The following is a 19383-nucleotide window of genomic DNA, read 5'->3' as shown; positions in this document are numbered from 1 at the left end:
ATCTTTTTATCTTTTTAATGCTGCTATTTGAAAATTTTAAATCCCTACTATATGGCTTGCATTACATTTCTATTAAACATTGCTGACTTAGAGTAACACCTAACACACAGTCAAGTAAGCGTACAGTAAATATTAACTACTATTATTCTTCTTAAATTGCTGGATGCAAAGAAATTTGGGGGTGGTGCAGTAAGGGTCCAAATACAATTAAAACAGGTCTCTACCTTCTGGACCTCAGAATCTATCAAAGGAAAACCAGACAGTCCATAACACCTTTATGTACACAAATTATTAAATATCTAGCTGTGAAAAAAGAAGACTTAGAGGGAAAAAACCCAGAATATATTAAAAACCTTCAAAATTATCTTTCTACAAATCTACAGAAATCAGAAGTGACTTGTGTTAATCACCCAATTAAACTAGATCCAGATGAAAACAGAAAGAAACATTACATGAGGAACCCACACAGACTGAAGGCAAACATCTGCTGTTTGTGGACGAATGGTTTTGCTCCTGCTGGGTCCAGACCTGATCCGCTGGGGCAGGGGTCTTGCCTGGCTCCCTTGGCCTTGCCCAGACTGAGAGCCAGCTGCACAAGGAACAGGGAATGTTTGGATCAAGGATTCTCTGGTCTTAAAGACTGGGCAGACATATACCAGAGAAAGGCAAGTTGGAGTCAAACTCTTACCAAAATGAGAACCAGAAAAAAGGGGGCCCAGTGAAAGCATGCACCCGACAAAACAGGTTCAAGAATGTTCACAGAAGCACTATTCATCATAACCAAAAGATGGGAGATAATAACCCAAAGATAATCAACAGGAGAATGGACAAAATGAGTGTGGTAGAGTCGCATAATAAAGCAGAAACTACTGCTAAACACAGCATGGATGAATCTTACACGGACAACATGCTGCACAAAAGCAAAAAACAGAAACAGAAGAGACTGCATGATTGCATTTGTCTAAAGCTCGAGAACAGGCAAACGTTACCTATGTGACAGGTGTCGCAATAGCGGGTACATCAGTGAGAGGGAGACGGGAAATATCTGACCAGGGAGGGGTAAGAGGGAGCCTCTGGGGAGTAGGAAGTATTCCCTACCTTGATCTGGCTCTGGGCTACATGTGTGGACACACAGAGCAAAATTCACGAGCTGTCCACTTCAGATGGGCACACTTCGTGTATGTTGAACCTTCATTAAAAAAGTAAACACCCATAGTTTTTGTCCAAAGGTCCTGTGAATAAATCACTCTATTTAACACCAAAAAAAAATCATCTACTCAGTTGAAATTTCTTTTCAAATGGCATCACCCAAAGGCTCCAAATGCTTGCATGAGTGCCCAGCGCGGGGACCACAGAACACTGCCAGAAGCTGTGTGTGCCATTCCTTTCCGGGGGCCTCCGCCCATGCAATAACCACGTCAAGACGTGCTTTAAGGGATGATCTTCCATGTGCTTTAGGGCCAGGAGTCCCTCCTCTCCTGAGGAGGCACGGGGTACCTGTTCAAAGTAGAGATTTGGGGGTGCCACCTCCAATAGTTCTCCTTCCTTGAGTCTGCAGAACCCAAAAAATGGTCTCTGAAAAAGGTCCACAAGGGATTCTGGGTGAAAACCACTTGTGTGCGGAAAATCAATTTCTGTGACATGCGGAGTAACTGACATTTAAGTTGTTTTGGATGAGACACTGGACTTTGCAACTTAAAGTGTCGCCGCAAGTTCTGTCACGGATTTCAGTCCGAGCTGCTAAGAATGCCACTGTGATTTTTACTTTAATGGCAAGGACAAGAAAGGCTTACAGAAAACACATTAATATAGAGTGTACTAGATCCAGAGGAAAATGACCACCTTCAGTGAGGCCTGTGTTGTTACATTTTTTCAAGGGGAAATCACAACTATTGGAAACTAACTCCTCTCAGCTAGGAGACATAGACAACCTGCTCGCGAAAGCCGTATTTTGCTGGCAAAGCTGGTGCTATAGAGTAGTACATGAGATATTAGAAACGTATAGCCATCTCCCTTCCCTTGCAAGTAACAAATATCCTGGTAATAAATATCCACATGCTGCCTAGGTCCATATTTCTTGTTCAATAGATGCCCACTTGCTAATTATACTGTCTTACAGATTCATACTTCTTAAAACCATCACTTTTGCTGAAAAACCATCACTCTGCTGCCTGGAGTTAAGAGAAACTGCTGTCATCCTTAAATAATGCAAAGGCAAAACCAAGCAGGATGCTAAGGAAAAATAATCTCTTAAAACCCGCCGTTGTGTTACAGATGGAGGGCAATGGCAGCTCCCTGCTCATAGTAACTGTTGCTAGGTAGACTGGGCTGGGAAACATCCAGCTGAAGGGGTCAATTGGAAATTACGCTAAATTCAACGCTACATATGAATAGCTGGAGAGGAGAACACACCCACATTGAGGGCTCATTTTAAATAACGTAATCAATCTAAAGGAGAAGAAGAAAATGTGTTTAAATACACGGAATTTGTTCTGTGTCATCTTTCTATTCTAACACCAAAAAAGAGCAGTTTCCCTCATATGAAATCTTCACACCACAGTACAGATATTCAGCTGGCCCTTTCACATAATTTTCCAGCTGAATATAGGACTTCTGAGTCAAAAAGGAAGTATTCAAAAACATTTTCTCTTAAGAAATAAAAAAAATGTTTCAGCTACCTTGCATCTCTTGTTCGCACTGAAGATACCTTACACCCCAGTAAGTGACACCCTTGGTGTCACCAAGACTCACCCACTCCCCCCCACTGTACAGTGCATAGCAGCTGTGTCTTGACCTCACCCCAGCTCCCAAGGTGGGCCCCGGTTCATCTCAACCAATCAGGGTCACCCATTCCCTTATCAAAGTGATTTAGATAACCCAAGCCAAGGCCAGTTAGCACAGGGTATCTCCCTGGCCCCAAGGATTGGTTCAGAAATGTACCACTCAGTGCAAAGCTCAGAATTCTGTTGGGAACTCTGAAACCCAGACACCTCGAATTTAGATGGTGTGGTAGGTGGATATAAAGCTGTAATTGCTACTATTGCTTTGCCATTCCAAGAGCAGAATGTGTGAGAGGATGAAGTCATTACAACAAAAAGGCAAAACAAAGAACAATCCCAGAGAACCAGAACCAGTGCCCTCATCAAACCATGCCTTAATCCCATGCTACCTCCAGACCAATACTCTTCTGTGAGCTGAAACTTTACCACTTAAGCAAGTTTGGAACTGGATTTTCTATTACTTGAAATAAACAAACATAAAATGCCACACCATAAAATGTCTTAGAAGTAATTCCACATCGTAACCGCATAAAACTATATACTTTTGAAAGCTTCCGTATATACGTAAATTTTTTTTCTGCCCAGTTGGGAGGACATTTACTACTGTCAGTTTTACATATAAGAGGATGGATTCCCAGAAAACCAAACAAATAAAAAATGGTTAACATTACTGTAATGCTTACACTGCTAACTATGTGCTGGACACCACTCTAAAACATTCTGTAAGTGTTCATTTGTCACCTTACGTGATAGGTATGATTATTGTCTGCATCTTACAGTGAGGTTCTGGGAATTGGAGAGGTCAACGTGACCCAGATCAGAAGAGTGCACAAGCAAAAGTCTCTAGGTGAGGCAGGCTGCAAGCCATCTCCTCACTCCACACCTACCTCCCACCTCTCCCCAGCATGCACTCCTCTCCAAACCCACAACTGCTAGAATTCATCCAAGGTAAGTTAGATGTGCTCCTGGGTGACATGAACAATAAACTGATCTGTACCATGAAATGGTCACTTTTTAAGGCCCCTGCCAACAAAACCAAGTTCCTACATTTTAGCACACCCAGTGAGTTCAGGTGCACATAAGGCACACTTTCATATGACCAGGCAATCTTTTCCTCCCTGACTGTGGCAATAAATATGCAGTAAGAGCCCATCAGCGCACATGCCTCGCTGCAAAAGATCAGAAGGAAAATCCCCTATGTATTCAAAATAATTTATCACATGGTTCCAACATTTAACAGGGTGCATTTGACTTATTTCTGAGCCTTTTGCTCCAGAAACGTTATTCAAAAGTAAGAACAAACATATACTTGCATTGCCTTTATTTATGGGCAGTTCCTTCAAGATGAAAACTGCCATGGAAAATATGGTAGCCCTGGCATTATTAACAGCATCAGAGCTGGTTCTGGGAATCGCTTGCTTAGCCTCTGACCCTGCCAAGTTCTTCAGTCAACCTCCAGTGCTGTAGCGTTGACAGTGGTCCCCCCCATTAATTATCGAGTCCCAATTTCAGAGAACAATGAACTGTATTACTTTGTCCTTCGTCTTAAAAAAAACAGTTGCAAGAGAACTTTAGAAAAGGGAGAACACACAGTTTGATGGAAATTAACAGCTAGAGTCTAACTTTCATGAAAGGTTGACAAATTAACAACTTCATACTATGTCAAGTGCAATCACATCTTTTTTTCTCTTGCTTCAGATCAAGAAAGAGCCAATGAGATAGTACGTGTGAATGCACTAAAAAAGATAAAGGGCTTTGCACATGGGGGTTTTGTAGGTGACTTTTGTTCAAACAGACACGAAGTCATCCACATTAGTCTGCAGATTAGAGTGGGGGAGACAAATAAGTTCTTATAATGCTCTCTCAATTTATCTTTTATTGCAACCCCCAATCCAAATCCACGTTCACACATGCAAACGCAGTTACAAATCATTGGGGCTGGTTGGTAAGGCAAAGGATAAGGAGAACAGAGAAAAAAGATGCTTGTGGTCAGGTTTTTTGCAAAAATGGAAAGAATCACTGCTCACCCTGAACCCACGCCATTGGGTAATCCCCTCACACCTAACCCTAGTTTTAGCCGCATGAGTAGCTTTGGCCAAGGAGACATTACCAAATGAAGTACAAGTGAAGGTTTGAAAAAATGCTTCGATACTGGGGCTCAGCCTCCCTTGAGACCACCATATCAATAAGCCCAAGGATGAGAGAAACAAGGCCAGATCATGCACAGGTGACATTGAGCCAACCACCAGCCATGTGAGTGAAGCCATTCTGGATCATCCTGGGAAACTGCTGAGCCAGCCTATACCACAAAATCATAGAAAATACTAAGTCTGTTAAAGCCACTAGGTTTTAGGGAAGATTGTTATGCAGCAAAAGTCCTCAAACTTGTCCTGAAACATTCTCAGAAATGGGAGAACACAGTTGACTGAGTTCAACCACTATTCGCTGAACACTTCCTAGTTATAAAGAACTAGTATATAAAGCACTAGAATTTATGAGAGATACAAAAATGAACAAACATGTTCCCTGACCTCAAGGAGTTTATAACCTAACAAAAGGAACAATGAGCCTACATTAATGAACTCATTCATAAACAACTTCTCTAGTAACATATCCCCACGGGGGGCCTTTCTAGCCTTCCATTTATTCAGCGTTCAGACCTGCTCAGCAGCAAACAAAACAAACTATATCCTCATGGAGTTTACATCCTAATGGATATCAATTTTAAAAATGCTTCCTATGCGGCTGGCTCAGTTAGTTAAGCGCCCAAGTCTTCATTTCAGCTCAGGTCATGATCTCAAGGTTGTGAGATCAAGTCCTGTGTCAAGCTCAAGTGCTGGGTGTGCAGCCTGCTTAAGATTCTTTCTCCCTCTCCCTCTACCCCTTCCCCCACACGCGCTCTCTCTCTCTCCCTTAAAAAAAAAAAAAGAAAAGAAAGCTTTCTATGCTTTTGGGGCTTTTCAAAGCACTATAAATATAGACAGATATATTAATACATTTAGTGTAAGTTATCTTTTTAAGTAAACTTAATAAAATACTAGAACTGAAAAAGTAAGATATGTAGTTTACATAATCGGAGGCCTCCGGCATCACACATCAGAGAAGACTATATTATTTTGTCAACAAATCTATTTTTTTAACGATTGTATTTATTTATTTATTTATTTATTTGCGTGAGAGAGGGAGGGAGAGAGAATCAGAAGCAGACTCCACGCTGAGCACAAAGCCTGATGTGGGGCTCGATCCCACAACTGTGAGATCACGACCTGCGCTGAAACCAAGAGTCAGACGCTTAACTGACTGAGCTACCCAGGTACCGCAACAAATCTATTTTAAAAGGAGAAGAGAGGTTATGGGAGATTTACAAAAGAATGCCCAACTGGGGGGAAAAAGTCTTCTAGCACTAGGATGTAATAGTCTCCATGAGGGCAAGGATTTTTTTGTTTGGTTTGTTCATTGGTTATACCCGGTGTCTATGTCAATACATAAGATGCTCTCAATAAACATATGTTTAATGAATGAGGGAGGGAGAGAGGAGAGGACAGGAATGGAGGATGGATAAACAGGTGGTGGGTAGATGGACGGAAGAGATAAAATGAGTCAAGCTAGGCAAGCCATTACAGGGAGAATATTCTTATTCACAGTAACACTAAGAATTTCTTCACTGACATAGGCAGCAATCCTAGTTTATTAGGATATAGGTATGTCAAAAGAAAATGCTCACCACCTTTTATCCCTTCTTTACCGAAAAGCTTCCAAAGTTTGAAAATAAAGTTTTTAAAACTTACAAAAATGAAACTCACATGGCAGTTACTGAGATCGTAAAGGCATGACCTGCACATGGACAGCACTAATAAGCAGGGGCTGAGCTGGACTGACTCTCTTTTCACAATGAAAACCAAAGGGGAAAGAGCACTGACTTCTAAAACTCCCACTGCAGCCAATCTCTGCTTGGATGAACACTTGGAAATTCAATGTAGTATCTTCACATAGCCAAATGAGCCCTAGAGACAACACTCTGTATTTTTAGATGCTATTACAAGCTATAAACAATATGTGAGACTGTGTGAGGTCAGAATTTTGAACCATCAAATGCCCAAACAGTTGCTAATAAGGAAGGTGACCCATGGTTGACAGAGATGTCTCCTCCTTAATCCAAAATCTGGGCAAAATCGATGTCCATAAACAAAATTCTATCCTAAAGCTACCCCCAGGTTCAATTCTTGTACCAAGAAGAGGTCAAGATTAACTGCATCTAAAGGGGACAAAGGCCACAAAAAGCATCATCTCTCCCGTGATTTGTTTGTAGGTTTTCTAGAAACCAGAGGATTCAGTGCCCTGGGCAGCAGGAATCCAAAGGCCTGCCATAATCTGCTGAGCAACAGCCCCAATTATTAGTGCTGCTTCCAAACCCATTACACTCCCCAACACACATTGGCTCCATGAAATGGAAAACCACAGACAGCCCAGGGAAAAAAAAAAAAATCTTTTATATGTTGCCATAATCGTCCAGAGACAAAAGTTCAGTTGACTGATTCTATCATAAAACAGAAATCAGCTGGTTTAAAGTAAGCCTACCCATGAAATTTAAGCTCAGAAAATCTTAAACCAAGAAAGGATTCCAATTTGATTTTACTCTATTTCTTATTAGTCAAAACATTCTGAAAGAGTAAAACACTTTCTTCCATCAAAGTGCTACCGAGCTCTGCCACGGGCCTGTCATGTCCTGCCTCTTCTCTTCCCCAGACATGGAATATTAAGACACCAGCATGATTTAAACTTAAATCATCTGCATTAGGATCCCACTATCACATAGATTCAAATATGCTCCATCCCCCAAATTCAATTCAACAAACATTGCTTATTGCATGCAAGAAAAAAAAAAACTGTAATTAATGTCTGAAAAAAACAACATCAACAACACCACCTTTCGTTCGACTTACACAATGAGCTCACTTTTCAAGGGCAAGTGTCTCCAGCGGCAGCCTCTGCATCTGGGCTGCCCGCTTCCTCCCCAACCCACCCTGGTGCCAAGTCACAGTCAGAGGTCCCGTGTGAGGCAATGAAAACACAAAAGCAAGTCAGACCCCGAGTCATCAAAGGATATGATTTCAGGAAGGAAGAGACCCTATTTATTAAAAAAAATGGGAAGAGTAGCCAGTGTTGGAGGGATTCAAACAGAGAGTGTTCTCGGGGCTGCAGGCAGCACTTTGCAGTGGGCTCTGGACAGCCCGGGCCCAGAGTCAGCGCTCCCTTCTGCCTCGCCATCTGTCAGACACTCGAGAGCTTTATGCTGCAGGCCAAACTGACTGTGATTTATTTTGAAGCACAGAATTCAAGGAGTTATTTGGAAGTCAGACAACATATCTTTGAGCATTTTTTTCATTCGTTTACGAAATGCGAGAACAGAGAAACCAAACTGTGTACTGAGCAGACAGACCAAAGAGGTATGTAAAGGGTGGTGGTGGGGGGAGTGGGAATGGACAAAGAAAGCATTTGGGGACTCGTTACTTGAAAAAATTTATCAGCAGTAAAACATATGGGAGTCATAAAAAGCCAAGCCAAAAGGCACACGGGAGGGGTATTAAGGACGCACTTTATAAACCACTTCAAATGCTGAGCAGTCGGCACAATATCGAAGCTATGCAAAAGGGGAATGAACTGATACCGCGGCCTCAGGAAGGTAGTGATCCCAAGGCTTACAGATGCTGGATTTATCATGTTAAGTTCCAAGACCCAGGAGAGTTATCACCGTTTAACACAAATGCAGCCAGGATGAAAAACACATTGGGGCAGCATTCTAAGAGACTAGAGAGGTCAGAAAGAGGAGTCAACGCACTCTCAGGAGCCGGCACAGCATGGCAAGAGACCGGGATGTGGGACTCTGGTACCAGACCAGGTCAAACCATGAACCAGAAACTACTTCAGGGCTTTTATCGCAGGTGCTTTAAAGCAGGGAATTGGTTACTTGGCTAAAGGAGGAGCTTGAAAGCCACTGGGGATGGTGAGGCCACCGACAAACTGACACCAGCAGGAACCGGCATTACTCGTGGGCAGGAGGGACAGAGGCGTGAGGCCAGGGCTGTGTCACCAGGCAGAACAGCACCCAGGAGGGGCCATGTGGATGCCACAAGAAGCTGGAGCGCGAGAGGTCTGCTTTCTCGCTCCAATCTCCCAGAGAGTCCCAAAGGAGCCCAAGAAAAGGCAGCCCCCGGGAGCCCGTCCCCCATGACCCAGGGCAGAGCCGGAGATGGGGGAGAAGAGATCTGAGAGCAAAGAAGCCCAAGACTGTTCCACCTTTCCTCAAATGTAATGGTGCAGACCCGGGCATCTTAGATTCTGACAGAGCGCATCTGCGGGGGTGCCTGAGAGCCTGCAGCTTCGACCAGCTCACAGATGACAGTGCTGCTGCTGGTCCAGGAGCCACACTTTGAATGGCGAATTGATCCAAATGAAGGATGGGACCATAATCTAAAGGAAGGCAGCCACCCACATTCCTTCCCATAATAAAAAACACACACTCACGTGTAAGCCTTTCAAAGAAGAATGAGGAACATATGATGGAAGGTAGAGATAGGAACAAGACCACTGTGTGCACAACACTCCGTGTTACTTCTCCCACCACACCATCAGATCTGTATGCTTCCAGGTCGTTATGGGCTGAATTGTGTGCCCCTAAAATTCAGCTGCTGAAGTCCTACTCCCCAGTACCTCAGAATGTAACTGTATTTGGAGACAGGGCCTTCAAAGAGGTAATTATACTAAAATGAAGCAGTTAGGGTACAATCTGCCTGATGTCCTTATAAAAAGAGGTGATTTAGACACAGAGGGTGACCAGCGGAGCAGGCACACTGAGAAAAGGCCATGTGAGGACACAGAGAGAAGGACACCAACCACACGCTAGAGGGAGAAGCCTCAGGGGAAACCAACCCTGCTGACACCTTGGTCTCAGACTTCTAGTTTCCAGAATGGTGAGAAAATAAATTTCTGCTGTTTAAGCCCTCCCAGTCTGTGATGTTTCGTATGACAACCCTAGCAAAATAATATAAAGGTCTTGGTTTTTGTTTCTTGATATTACTTTAATGCAGTTAAGTTTCTGCTGCACGCCTGTTCCGTGAGAAGCAGAGTTCCAGAAGCTAGCTCACAGGATGATAAAGAGACAGTCCTTGCCCAGACCCTGCTCCTGTTCAGAGGGAGAAATCAAGGCCACCAACCTCAGATTATAATGGATGCTGCAACAGAGGTAAAACCAAACGCTATAAAGGCCCAAGGAGAACAAAATCATTCCAACTGGGAAGTGGGGGAGAAGTGTGACCAGAGAGAGCACTTCCATGTGGATTCTGACAGGCCTTGAAAGGGGAAGGAAGCATCTGGAATGGTGGAGCAACACAGGCAAAGGCCAAGAAACACTAAGAGACCCAACGCACAGGTATGCACAGGGACCAGCAGGACATCTGGCAGCGCAGGTGGGATCCCAGGGGTCCTGGGGCAGGGAGAACTGTCAAAGTAAACAGGGAACTGAGGAGACTGCTGCCTCTGGGAGTCTGGACTTTAATTTCCAGAAAATGAAGATTAATGAAAATAAGGAAGGCAGGTTAAGGGGCAAGAGAGTGGATATACAGAGTACATTGTGGAAGATAATAAAACTTTCATTACCTAACTGCCCAAGAATGGCCTCCTTAAGATTAACATACTTTGTACCTTCATTAGCCGCTTTCAAAATAAATCCAAGGACTTTATTATGTCTTAGTCCGTTAACTTGGATCTAGGGAAGAGGTTGCCATCCACCCTGATTTCCAAGCTAGGAACCAGGGTATGAGACATTTGTGGGTAAGTGTCATGACCCAGTGAGTCAGAAAGAGAACTGAAGTCTGAGATCCGAGTTCCACAGTTCAAAACCTGAGGCTCTGCCATTGTCACCATGGTGCCACAAGCCTGGCTCTAAACAGCCATCACCCTATCTTAGAGCACGAATGTGGCCAGCAGCCTTCCACTCTCCCTCCATCCCCACACAAGAGGATCTTGGATCACTCATCCAGAGCAAGGGAAGCTACAGACCAAATTAAAAGAAGGGAACAAAGTTACTCCTTGGCTTGTGAGCATCCAGGAGCTCAGGATCTAGTGATTTCCAGGGAAATGAAGGGATTTCCAAGTGTAATTCTGCCACTAAGGGACCTTTGCCTTACACACTGAGACTCCTACCCCTGCATGAGAGGGGTCTCCCATATATTCCAGAAGCAACTCTGCATGATATATGCTGATAGACTAATCCTGGGTCTCAAAACTGAAGGAGGAGATACAAGCATATGGCATAGACGGCTCAACACCGACAAAGAAGATCATTCTGATGACTGAGAAGATGGGTTATGCTCCTCTCCTTAGTCCTCTCTTCAAACAATACCCATGGTTTCCTCTGAAACGAATCGCCGATACACTTAGACAAGAAAAAGCAACAAGGCAGGCAGTCACAGTGCCAACAAACACCGAATCAGCTCTCTCCTCTCCCTTCAATCCCCTGGATATTTTAACTCTCTTCATTCTTCTCCCCAAAGGTCTCTCCTTGGATGTTCAGAACTGGGGGCTTGAAAAGGACAACTGGCAAATGGGCAGAGTCAACAACTAGGTCCTGACAATGAACATAATCCTGGGAACTCACTGGTTCACTGGGCTGGTCCCTACAAAATGTGCAAATTCTCTGGAAGAGCAAGTTGCCAAAATTTGAAGACTCACATTTTAACATGGGTGTGTGTAAATTAAACCACTGATCTCAAAGCAGGTTGTACATTTACACCGTTGGCATCACCTTGTTGTGAATGAAGTGTACTTCTTTCCCCCTTGATTTTCAGTTCAGCCAAGTGACCTGCTTTGGTCAACATGATGCTAGAAGGCACGGTACAAACAAAATATTGAAACGTGCTTGCACAGCTAGGCCTGCCTGCTAGTACCTTGGCCAAGACCATGAGAAGAGCATGCTCCAGACAACAGCTGGTCCAAGAGGATGAGAGACATGTGGAGCAGACCTGGAACCCACCCACAGCCTGGACTGGAGCCCAGCCAAAGCAGACTCACCCAGCCAACCCCCAGCCAACCTGTACATGCATGAGGGAAAATGCTGTTTTAAGCCACTGGGTTGGAGTGGATTCTATACAGCATTACTGGAGCAAAAGCTGATTGAGGGAACAGTCCGACAAAAGAAACACGGGAAAGGATTTCATAAACCACACAGATACAAACTCATTGGATAACACTCCCTTTCCCTCATCAATTTCCAAAGAATGTTTTCAAAAACAGCATTTGAGCAGCTGCCTTTTTTTTTTTTTTTCTTCACCTCAGGCCTCAGGCACTGTCTTCCAATAAGAGAGGAAGACAGCCCTTAAAATATCAAACGTGAGCAGAAAACGACTACAGATTTAAAACTCAAATACCAGCAGAGAAATCCAAAATGGGCTTGCAAGAGCAAGAGACAGAAAAATGTGAAATATCATTAGCCTTTCTCGTAACCTTTCCCACCTAGCACACATCACATTTCCACTCTTCTCATCTGAAAAGTTTTTTAAAAAAATAAAAATAAAAAGATGTATGAATAATGGAATTGCAGGACGACGTAGCTTCAGGGCCCAGAATCACCTTAGGAGGGAAAGCCTAACAAAGGAGCTGACGGGTTCATCATGGCAGCTCTGAGGAAGGATCCCTCCGCGGAGCTGCCACAAAACCCCTCCTCCAGGGACCCACAGGGACCCACAGAGCCCACGGCAGAAGGGCGAGGCTCGAGTCTTCAAGGTTCTGGTGCGCTGCCGCCCGTGCTGACTGGCACTGATTTTCAGAGCTAACTATTTGGTTTCTCTCTTCCTTAACTGGAAGAGATTTCCATCCTCTCTCTTTGCAGATTTACCGAGGAGAGCGTACACTGTGCCATGAAAGGTCAAACGACATGGGCTTTACAGTCAGGGGAGGCGGCACTCTTTCTGAGAGCTGATGCCGCCGCAGGATGAAAACTACCCATGTCTCGGGGGGTGTTTATTCCACACCTGACTACCCTGAAATGCGAGTGAGGTCCTGGCTCGGTTTCCTGCACAAAAATCTCTAGACACAGGAAACGCTGAGGAAGTACCTCAAAATAATACGACCCTATCACCAGAACCAGGAGGGGAGAAAAGAAAGTCTGGACTCAGGACCCCTCACTTAGGGCAGTGCTTTCTGTAACTGGAAGTATCATCTCGCAGACCATCATGACCAACCCACCCACGCTGAGAAGCACAGCACAACATCCCACCTCATGAGAAACAGTCTTTTCAAGCCCAAGAGCAGGCCAAGCCACCTAAATGGCACATGGAGAACTGAACACAATATGACCCCTCTCAGAGCTGTTAGACACAGAACTGGCCAATCCAGGCCCTTCAAGAGCTTGCCCCCATGACACAGTTAAGTGTGTGCCCTGTTTTCATGTACAGGGGATCCAAGTTAGGGTTCTGCCAAGACACGCAGCTAAACTTCATCTATCCAGCCTTGCTAATGGTAGAGGAGACTTCACTCGTCTGGGGAAGTTTTGCCTAAATAGGCCTAAAAAACAAACCCAGGATTCAGTGGTCTCTGAATCACCTACTCTCGTGGGTGAGGTCAGACACTATCAAAGCTTATATTCAGGTCTGAACCTCAAACCTGGCATGGCTGACCCTCAACAGAAGACTCAGGTTTCCTGCCAACCCAGCAAAAACTGGGAACATGAAGAAATACGTATTTTGAAGCATTTTGAGGATGAAAACTGGAGGCCACTGGTGACACCTTTCACGATGAGCCTCGCCAAACAGGCAGACCATCTCTGTCTAGCCCTTGAGACACACAGATCAAAATTCCAATAGGAAACTACTAGTTCAGAAATTTCTGAAATCTAGCCATGCTAATGCATGCACATTCTACAATACTGCCATGGAACATATTTTTTTTTTTTTTTCTCATCTAACATACCACTTTTACACTGGGTTTAACAAAGGCAGGAAGGATGCCCTTGAATATTAAGGTGAGTTTAATACGTGCTGAGTCAAAAATGGAAAAACTCCAACAAGTGGAAACAGAAGTATCAGCATCCCCTCTACATGTTAAAATACACAGAGCTTTAATATCTCATAGCTACATTTCCATTTCTTCAAAATCAAACCAGAACCCCAATCCCCCAAAAGTCACCGATCTTACCTTAAGCAAAGCACATAATAGCCATATTTGAGGGAGAAAGAAAAAAACGTTTTACCTATTTAAACCAAGATAATAAGATTAAGGCACCTTATTACAGTCCTTACTTTCAAAATATTTTGGGTTTCATTCCACTTATTTGTCCATTCCTTGGTCAATTCTTGAACCTAAAAGGAAAAACACACATGTATGATTGCTCCATAAGAAAATTATTGTGATTTTCTTCTAGAAAGTTTCCAAACTCTTAGAGCTTATGAAAGGATGTACGATATATTTTAATTAGATAGCAATTTCAATCCCTGAAAGAACCATTACCAAGGATAAATCAAACAAGCTGATCTCATCCTACAACCTACATTAAGGCAAAGGAAAGAAAAGGAAAAAAATTTGTCAAGTTGCCTAGAGTTTTACAACACTCTTTTTTCATGGTATACTTAAATAAAAGCTGCTTCCTTGGATATTAACCAAAAATGACAAGGATGACAATGTCCCATTAAATGGGTTACTTTTTCTAATTTATACTTTAGGTTCTAAAAAATAGTGATTTATTTTTCTAATTAGATGTGGCAATTAAATCACCTTGGATGCTGCAGTTTTCTTTAAGAGATAATCTGCTTTTCTAGCTAATTAATAGGGTTTATAAATCTCATTCCATCTTTAAAAAAAAAGGTAGCTCTTTAATTAACTTTTAGTAAAAGCAAAAACCTTTTGATAAAAATCAGCTTCTTTCCAGTCTGCTATAACTCAGGGGAGAAAACATTCCCAATTGTTGAACACAGCACAGTTGGAAACTGCTTCTCAAACTTAATGAAAATATTCTGCTGGTTCCATAAAACTTTTTAAATGGTCCTAGTAAGTCATTCTAGTAAGTAACTCAGTGATAGGTAGAAAAAAAAAAGAATGTGTCCTGTAAAAAGGAATATCCCTGAAGCTAAAACAGAGTAATGGGGGTGGGGGGGTGGGTAATGACATGATTGGACAGAGGACACTCTGTCCTTGAAAGCCTTTCTCCTCCTCTAATTCAGCACCTCTGCCACCTCCGCACTCTTATCCCACCTGAACCTACTGCTCTTCTCACTGAGAAGTTAGCTTACCTAACCAGACCAAAGTACATGCCTGAATACACCTGCTGCACACTTTCTTCCAAGAGGAACACTTCCTGCAAGCCACTGAGTATGATAACTGGAAAGGGCATTCATGTCAGAAACCTCCCTGACAGAAAGCCTTTGTGACTGACAAGAGGTGGAGAAACCGGAGCGACAGCTTACCCAAGAAGAAAACCAAAACATACCTAACCCACCTATACCCAATCGTTCAGTGGTCATTCATTTTACTCCATTTACCCCAAGTAGGGCTGGACTAAGTTAAAATCGTATCTCCTCATTTTACTAGTTAGTAAAGTCAAAATCCATTATCTTCTTGGTTAAAAATAAATAAATAAGAAACACAGGACCAACCCTCTCTAGCTTTGCTTTTTGTGTGTTTTTAATGGTTTGCGAAGACTGTCTTTATGGCCTGGGGCTGCACGCATGCTCCGGTCTTCCATCCCCTGAGTGATGCCAACCTCAGTCTCTAATGATAGCAATTAAAGCCACGTGGCTATCAGGGTTTGTTTTGGAGAAGCTTTCAGAGAGGGAATAGTCTTATGCCTTCTCTCCCTATAGGAGAAGAAAAGACTGGTGTATGGAATTTACCAATTTGTGATAATAATCAGTTAACAGATTCTCACTGGCAATTTATCTGAGAAACACAGCATTCAACAGTAAATGCTTCTGCATTTCACCGACAGGTTTGCTCTCCCTGAAGAAACGACAAGCCAGTCAATCCTTTTCCAATTCAATCAAATAATTCTAGCTTTAAACAAATTGTTAAGTATGCCTTGAGTTGATTTTACTATTGAATTTAAAGCAAATAATCTTCATTTATAAAATAGACAAGCGTGGGATACCACCTCTAACAAATGATCAGGCGGTAAGATTTGCAGCCAAGCAGATAGCAAATGATTGTAAAAGGTCAGCAAAAAAACTAGATTAAACTTACAAATTGTTATGAATGAGACAGGTAGTCATTTCTGTCACAGCATGTGTAATGCATTTAAATTAAAATGTTTATTGGTCTCTATTAACTTGCTAGGTATTCCTGAAAATGATTATTAAGAAATAATTTAAGACTATATCTGGACATTTCAAAGCACTCAAAATTAGAATTTGAGTACTAAAACATAAAATTTCATGAGAAAAATTCGGATTAAGAAACTAATGTTTTTACTAATGCTATTATCTGCTAATTCATCAGCATAATTATCTAGGGAAGTGTCAACAAGTTCCTAACTAAAACCCAATTTATATTTTCAATATTGTGTATTCTTGAAGAGCTTACCAACAGAATCCAATTTTCTTTCTCTCTCTGTTTTAACCATTCGGCACAGTGAACAAAATCCAATCCCAAAAATGTTCTCAATGCCTGTTTTTCTTTCCACAGAGGAGTATTTTTTTAAAAAACAAAAACAGTACAGGGGCACCTGGGTGGCTCAGTCGTTAAGCGTCTGCCTTCGGCTCAGGTCATGATCCCAGGGTTCTGGGATCGAGCCCCACATCGGGCTCCCTGCTCCGCGGGAAGCCTGCTTCTCCCTCTCCCACTCCCCCTGCTTGTGTTCCCTCTCTCGCTATATCTCGCTGTCAAATAAATAAAATCTTTAAAAAAAACACAAAAAACAAAAAAACAAAAACAGTACAGAATCAGGTCAGCCATGAAACGTCGGGGCCACGACATCTCCAGAGCTGCCCTGTCTGCCAGGCACTCCCTGCCACTCGCTCTTCCTGCCTCAACTCTCTAACTTAAGGGAAACTAAGCATCTACCTGGAGTATTCAGAGATCTGCCAAGGGCCGCACTTCCCACCGGAAACAAAGTAAAAGGATGACAAAAAACTAAACGGTGGTCATGCTTCAGCTGTAGTGAAGCTGTGGAGACCACCGCTGCTTCATGAATGCTGAACATAGCCTCCTTGACCCAAGGCTCCCGTCTGCTCTGAAGGACCCAGCAGCCTCGCTGCTTCAAGAATACAGCCTGTGTGTGAATTTCAATTGCAGTTAACTATCATGTACCAGACATTTAATAAGTCACAGAGAATGTGATAAGATATATAAAAAGTCGACTATTGTGCTTTTTTTAAAATATTTTATTTGAGAGAGAGCAAGCACAAGCGGGGAGGAGGGGCAGAGGGAGAAGGAGACTCCCTGCTAAGCACAGAGCTGGAGAGGAGAGCGGGGCTCTGGCTGGATCCCAGGTCCCTGAGATCTCACGACCTGAGCTGAAGTCAAATGCTTAACTGACTGAGCCACCCAGGCGCCCCTATTGTGCTTCTTTAAAAATGGGGTGGGGCAGAGGGAGCATTAAGTGAAATGAAGAAGGAAAATGAGTTTTGAAGAGCAAGTACCAAAAAGCAGGCACTTAAAATAACAGCAAAAGTTAGGATTTAAAAAAATAACAAGTTGAGTTATCACTTACTCTTGCTTCATTCTGCTGAAGTTTTTCCTCCATACTTAAGGCTGTGGGAGAGTCTAAGAGGGCAATCTACAATTTAAGCCATAAAAGAGAACTGTAATTATTAAACAGCAATTATCTACAGGAAGGATTTATCCATGATTGATAAACTATCAAAAACTGCCAAATAAACTATTAGGAAGAGGTAAAATGTATTGTTCCACAACCCCCCAAAAAGTGTCATTCATCACTAAGTCTTTAATTGATGGGGTACATATCTCATAATATTCAAAACCATGGCATCCTAAAACCTACATTTGCAATACAAATCAGTAAAGCGAAGGGAAAAGACAAACATGTAACATGCTGACATTCTGCCAAAATCAAACACAACCTAAATCCCTAGATCTGAAAGGATTCATCTGTTTTGAATAACCACAATGTAAAAATTCAAAAAGAAGCATAAGTCTTGCTCAACCACAGGCTTCTAGGATTTACACATGTTGACACATGCAAATGAAACTCATTTATTTTCACTGCTGGGTTCTACTCCACGTATGGTACGGCTACACCACAATCCATTTCTTTATCCATGTTGCAAAGGTGTAAAGATTGACATGAGAATGACAGGACACCAAAATCAGGTTAGAAATGGGACAAGGCAGAGAGAGACAGGAGAGGCAAAGGGAGCCGGGTGGGGCACACAGCGGCTCTGACTATGTTCGGAACTCATAATCTGAGAGGCAGGGACCGAGTACTCCCCCCTAGGATGTCATCAGAAATAAAAGAAAGGGGTCTCAGAAAAGGTACAGATGAGAGCATGTAGTCAGTGGTACTGTAATAGCATTGTATGGTGTCAGATGGTGGCTATACTTGCGGTGAGCATGTAGAGAAGCTGAATCACTCTGTTGTACACCGGAAACTAACGTAACACTGGGTGTCAACTAGACTCAAATAAAAGGAAAGAGAGAGGGTCTTCCTCCCTCCCCATCCCACGGGCAACCAGTCTTACCCAATAAGCTGTGTAAACCTGCAGTTTTTCTGGTCGTATGCAAGCATATTTTTGTTGTTTTTTAAACAAATAGCATGAATACTATTCTGAATAGTGCCATTTTCACTCAACAATATATCTTGGAGAAAATCCAGTACAAATAAATCCACTTCGTTCTTTTTGAACAATTCCAATGCACTGTACAGTGCCCCACTATATGGATATTCCATAATTTGTTAGTACTTTCCTCTTAATGGAAATGCAGGTTTTTTCTAATCTTCTGTTTTACCAGCAATGCTATAAATGACTATGGTACCAGTTGCCTACCATGTACGTAGCTGTGTGGATAAGTTCCTCGAAGGGAATTTGTGAGTCATTTATATGTATGATTTTTTTTTTTTAATTGCCAAAGTTGTCCTCCTCAGAGACTGTAGCATTTTTTCATTATTATTTACTTTTCAATTTCTATTCAAATGAATGCAACAGCCACAAGGTGATCTTCTTAGGCTCAGTTCTACATTCAGGCTAACAAGACTACCAGGGGCCACACTCAGCCTCTGTCTACTCAGCAGACAGCAGAGCTAACGACAGGACGGCAAGGTCCTCGTGAAGTCTCTGCAACAGTCCTCATAGCTGTCAGGAGCTACTGTCTTTGGCCCTCTTGAAGGGTTGAGATTCAAACCCGCATGTGGGGGGCTCACCCTGGCTTAGAAGCCCCACCCCCCCCAGGAGGCAACATCTCCCTTACAGGCATAACCTCCAAGGTCCGCAAGAGACACACCCAGTTACCAGGGTCACTGCACTCAGGGAAACCCAAAGCTGTGGCTTCCCGCACACATCTACAGTTATATATAGTTCATCCTAATCCAGATGCAATTCTTCTATTGACAAATAGCTGCCAGTGAAGAAATGCAAGTGCCAGGTGTTATTATGACTGCACT

At 42.8% G+C, this 19383-nt stretch overlaps 1 protein-coding gene across 3 annotated transcripts in view; it reads right to left on the bottom strand.

Annotated features, from left to right (window-relative positions):
- The window catches only part of KIF16B (kinesin family member 16B), a 297963-nt gene that overhangs the window by 211679 nt on the left and 66901 nt on the right, over positions 1-19383 (bottom strand). For all 3 annotated transcript variants that reach the window (XM_078056901.1, XM_078056903.1, XM_078056902.1), the window contains exons 11-12: positions 17476-17541; positions 14075-14134 (exon numbers count right to left, since the gene is read on the bottom strand). In XM_078056901.1, coding sequence (XP_077913027.1) covers positions 14075-14134; positions 17476-17541 — 126 coding nt within the window. The remainder of the gene's footprint in view (positions 1-14074; positions 14135-17475; positions 17542-19383) is intronic.

The sequence above is a fragment of the Halichoerus grypus genome, chromosome 10 (genome assembly GCF_964656455.1).
Source record: "Halichoerus grypus chromosome 10, mHalGry1.hap1.1, whole genome shotgun sequence".
NCBI classification, from domain to species: Eukaryota; Metazoa; Chordata; class Mammalia; order Carnivora; family Phocidae; genus Halichoerus; species Halichoerus grypus.
Note: the sequence above shows the minus strand (reverse complement) of the source record. Positions and strands in the feature narration are given on the sequence as shown.